Source organism: Octopus sinensis, linkage group LG30 (genome assembly GCF_006345805.1).
Source record: "Octopus sinensis linkage group LG30, ASM634580v1, whole genome shotgun sequence".
Taxonomy (NCBI): Eukaryota; Metazoa; Mollusca; class Cephalopoda; order Octopoda; family Octopodidae; genus Octopus; species Octopus sinensis.
In genome coordinates this window covers 14,944,281-14,949,280 of record NC_043026.1, presented here as the reverse complement: position 1 = coordinate 14,949,280, position 5,000 = coordinate 14,944,281, and the positions used below count along the sequence as shown (strand labels likewise).

General features: G+C 43.5%; 1 protein-coding gene across 1 annotated transcript in view; it reads right to left on the bottom strand.

Annotated features, from left to right (window-relative positions):
- LOC115226510 (myosin-11) overlaps positions 1-5,000 on the bottom strand; it is a 59,863-nt gene that overhangs the window by 17,900 nt on the left and 36,963 nt on the right. The window contains exons 15-17 of the mRNA XM_029797505.2: positions 3,828-4,081; positions 2,545-2,598; positions 310-426 (exon numbers count right to left, since the gene is read on the bottom strand). Coding sequence (XP_029653365.2) covers positions 310-426; positions 2,545-2,598; positions 3,828-4,081 — 425 coding nt within the window. The remainder of the gene's footprint in view (positions 1-309; positions 427-2,544; positions 2,599-3,827; positions 4,082-5,000) is intronic.

Sequence of the window (5,000 nt, the reverse complement as noted above, 5' to 3'; positions counted from 1 at the left end):
ATACATATATAATGGATCTTACAGCTGTTTCAGCCTGTAGATAAAGGTATCTCATTGTGCCTATATTAGTCATATGTATTGAGGTAATATGCACTTAAAAATGAGTTACTTATATATATATCTCAAGGCCTCATCAGAGATTATAAAGTACAATTATAAAAATATAAAATGCAAATATAAATATGAAACAAAATACATATACACAAGAATATATATATATATATAAGTGTATATAACCCCTATCTCACTTTGTACTTATATATATATATATTTATCCCGGTGCTCCAGCATGGCCATAGTCCAACTCACCTCATCCCATTTGAACCTGTGCTCCTGGAACTGCGATTTCAAGGATTCTACTTTACGCTGCGTCCGAAGGGTCGTCAACTTTAAGTGCTCATCGAGTTCCTTCAGCTTTTTCATTGTCTTCAAGCAAAAAAAATAAGAATTGCTGATGTATACATATGTGTGTGTGGAGGGGGGAGGGGTATATATAACTCTACTCTTTTACTTGTTTCAGTCATTTGACTGCGGCCATGCTGGAGCACCGCCTTTAGTCAAGCAAATCGACCCCGGGACTTATTCTTTGTAAGCCCAGTACTTATTCTATCGGTTTATTTTGCCGAACTGCTAAGTGACGGGGACATAAACACACCAGCATCGGTTGTCAAGCAATGCTAGGGGGACAAACACAGACACACAAACACACAAATACACACACACACATATATATATATACATATATACGACGGGCTTCTTTCAGTTTCCGTCTACCAAATCCACTCACAAGGCATTGGTCGGCCCGGGGCTATAGCAGAAGACACTTGCCCAAGGTGCCACACAGTGGGACTGAACCCGGAACCATGTGGTTGGTTAGCAAGCTACTTACCACACAGACACTCCTGCTAATGGAATAATTACTATGAAGCATTGTGTAGAGCAATGCTTTTCAAACTTTTAGCTGGAGCGGAACCCCAAGGAAACATTCCACTGGCTCGAGGAACCCTTGTGCAATAATTTAATAGTCTTATGCACACATATCTGCACAGGAGAATTAAAAATTACTGCCGATTTTAGCAGTTTTGTAACTTTTTGCGGAACCCCTTGACTGTACCGGCAGAACCCTAAGGTTCTGCGGAACCCTGGTTGAAAACCACTGGTGTAGAGTATAATGTATAAAGGATAGGCGGCGAGCTGGCAGAAACGTTAGTGGGCTGGGCAAAATGCTTAGCGGTATTTCATCTGCCGTTATGTTCTGGGTTCAAATTCCGCTGAGGTCGACTTTACCTTTCCTCCTTTCGGTGTCGATAAATTAAGTACCAGTTACGCACTGGGGTCGATGTAATCGACTTACTCCCTTTGTCTGTCCTTGTTTGTCCCCTCTATGTTTAGCCCCTTGTGGGCAGTAAAGAAATATAATGTATAAAGGATCGTGGGTAAGGCTAGAACACTGCAAAGTAAATCACAGAGCAGGAGTGGCTGTGTGGTAAGTAGCTTGTTTACCAACCACATGGTTCCGGGTTCAATCCCTCTCTACCCTTAACCTTACTTTTTCTAGAAGATCTTGAAAAAGTTGATGAGGGATTGGCTGAAGAGGAAACTATCAGCCTTCAGTCCTGTCAATCTTGTCCACCACACTACATCCTTCAACAAAGTCACCAGGAGTGGCTGTGTGGTATGTAGCTTGTTTACCAACCACATGGTTCCGGGTTCAGTCCCACTACGTGGCACCTTGGGCAAGTGTCTTCTGCTATAGCCTCGTGCCAATCAAAGCCCAGATCTTTCATTTTCCATCTACCAAATCCACTCACAAGGCTTTGGTCGGCCCATGGCTATAGTAGAAGACACTTGCCCAAGGTGCCACGCGGTGGGACTGAACCCGCAACCATGTGGTTGGTAAGCAAGCTATTTACCACACAGCCACTCCTGTGCCTATATATATATATAATTATGTATATGTAAGTATTTGTGTGTGTTTATCCCTGCCCCCATCACTTGACAACAAATGTTGGTGCATTAATGTCCTCTGTAACCTAGCGGTTCGGCAAAAAAGACCAAGAGAATAAGTGGCTTACTCTTTTACTCTTTTACTTGTTTCAGTCATTTGACTGTGGCCATGCTAGAGCACCGCCTTTAATTGAACAACTCGACCCCGGGACTTATTCTTTTTGTAAGCCCGGTACTTATTCTATTGGTCTCTTTTGCCGAACCGCTAAGTGACGGGGACGTAAACACACCAGCATCGGTTGTCAAGCAATGCTAGGGAGACAAACACAGACACACAAACATACACACGCATATTTATCCTGGTGTCGATTTCTTTGACTAAAAGGCAGTGCTCCAGCATGACCATAGTTCAACTGATTGAAACAAGTAAAAGAATATAGGAATGTATGTGTGTGTGTGTGTGTGTGTGTGTGTGTGTGTGGTGTGTGTGTGTGTGTGTGTGTGTGTGAGTGTTTGACAGAAGAGAAGATATTCCATTCTGCTAGTGAGGGAGGGGCACAGGGTGTTACAGGAGAAGAAATGTCCAACTGTACTTACCAGCCACCGGTACTGTGAGAATCTCTGTGGCATCTGATCAACAGGGAGACGTCCCTGGGTTGGTGAAAGAGAAAGAGAGAGAGAAAGAGACATATAGAGACATTAGTGCTGGTGTTGGTGGTGGTGGTGGTATGTGAGGGTGTGTGCATTGTGATGATGCTGATGATGATGACGATGATGATGGCGCTTTATGTAACACCGCCTATACACACAACTACACAGACACACACACACATGCACACTATACACACACCCATCCGCATAGCTAAAATTGCCAAGAAAGCTGAGAATGTCTTGGCATCACTCACCAAGTCCTTTCTGAGCCGCTCTCCGACTATCTATCTGCGGCTTTATATAGCTATGGTAAGACCTCACCTGGAATTTGCATCAACGGTCTGGAACCCCTATCTTGCCCAGGATATCAATCGTCTGGAAGCCGTTCAGCGACGTGCAACCAAAAGAATACCCTCCATCAGGCATTTGCCATATCCTGAACGCCTTACTTCCCTGGGCATGGACACATTGAAACTCCGACGTCTGGCAGCTGACTTGGCAGACATCCATAAAATTATCAACCATCTTACTAACAATAACTCTGAGTACCTTTTTAAACTCCACCCGTCTAACACCCATGGACATATTTACAAAGTCAGAAAACAGCTCAGCTCCCATGACTTTAGGAAACATTTTTTTTCATGCCAAGAGTTGCTGAAGCATGGAACAAACTGCCGACATCAGTTGTTAGTTGTCGGAGCACTGCATCCTTCAAAACTTCCATGCTTTCTGAGATTCGCCAACACTACACCTGATTTTCTCCCCTCCATACACACGCAAACATGTATCTGACTCATACATTGTTCGCTTTCCAGACATTTGTACATTACGGCATATACTTTATACGCACTTTCTGACAAGTTGTGGTGCACCTGAGCACTGTATACAATCATTTCATTATTATTATTATTATCTACAGCAGTGCTTTTCAAACTTTTTGCTGGAGCGGAACCCCAAGGAAACATTCCACTGGCTCGAGAAACCCCTGTGCAATAATTTAATAGTCTTATGCACACATATCTGCACAGGAGACTTAAAAATTACTGCCGATTTTAGCAGTTTTGTAACTTCTTGCGGAACCCCTGGACTGTACTGACGGAACCCTGGTTGAAAACCACTGATCTACAGACACACACACACACACATATCTGTACACACAGATGTATATACACACCTATCCACAAACACACCCACACCCCCCACCAACCGTTCGTCCTGTCCAAACTCACCCAAGACTCGTTATCCGAAAGGTCAAATGTGTCCAGGCTCTCCAACACTGATTGGTCGAAGACCATCTCCGTGACAACTGACACAGCTGCTGCTGATGATGATGCTGCTGCTGTGGCTGCTGCTGTTGCCTTGACGACCTTGCTCTGTTTTGATTGGCTCTTGCTTGCTTTGCCACTGCCCTCACTCTTCTCTTTGCTGGCACCACCCCCTCTGCTGGTCTGCTGTGCTGAAGGAGTGGTTGTGTGGTCCTTATCTGTTGGGTACACATGGTAATAATAATAATTATTATAATAATAATAATAATAATAATAATAATAATAATAATAATAATTAATTCATTCTTTTATTGGCCACAAGGGCTGACAAAAATCAATTATAACATAAAGGGACAAAACACAGGACAAAAGTGGCTGAGTGCTCCACAGACATGTGTACCCTTAACACAGTTCTTGGGGAGATTCAGTGGGACAAGGCTGGCCCCTTTGAAATACGGGTACAACCGAAACAGGAAGAAAGAGTGAGAGAAAGTTGTGGTGTAAAAGTACAACAGGGTTCGCCACCCTCATCCCCTGCCAGAGCCTTGCGGATCTTTAGGTGTTTGTGCTCAATAAACACTCACAATGCAATGTGAGTGTTTATAGGTGTAGGAGTGGCTGTGGGGAAAGTAGCTTGCTTATGAACCACATGGTTCTGGTTTCAGTCCCACTGCATGTCACCATGGGCAAGTGTCTTCTACTATAGCTTCGGGCCAACCAAAGCCTTGTGAGGGGATTTGGTAGACGGAAACTGAAAGAAGCCCGTCGTATATATATATATATATGTGTATATGTTTGTGTGTCCGTGTTTGTCCTCTCCAACATCGATTGATAACCGATGGTGGTGTGTTTACATCCCCATAACTTAGCGGTTTCGCAAAAGAGACTGATAGAATAAGTACTAGGCTTACAAAGAATAAGTCCTGGGGTCGATTTGCTCGACCAAAGGCGGTGCTCCAGCATGGCCACAGTCAAATGACTGAAAAGAGTAATGCCCGGTCTGGGAATCGAAACCGTGATTCTATGACCGCGAGTCCACTGCCCTACCCACTGGGCTATTGCACCTCTACATTAATAAATATAACATAAATAATAATATAATTTTGTATTGACCAAAGTAGCACAAATTAAACAATT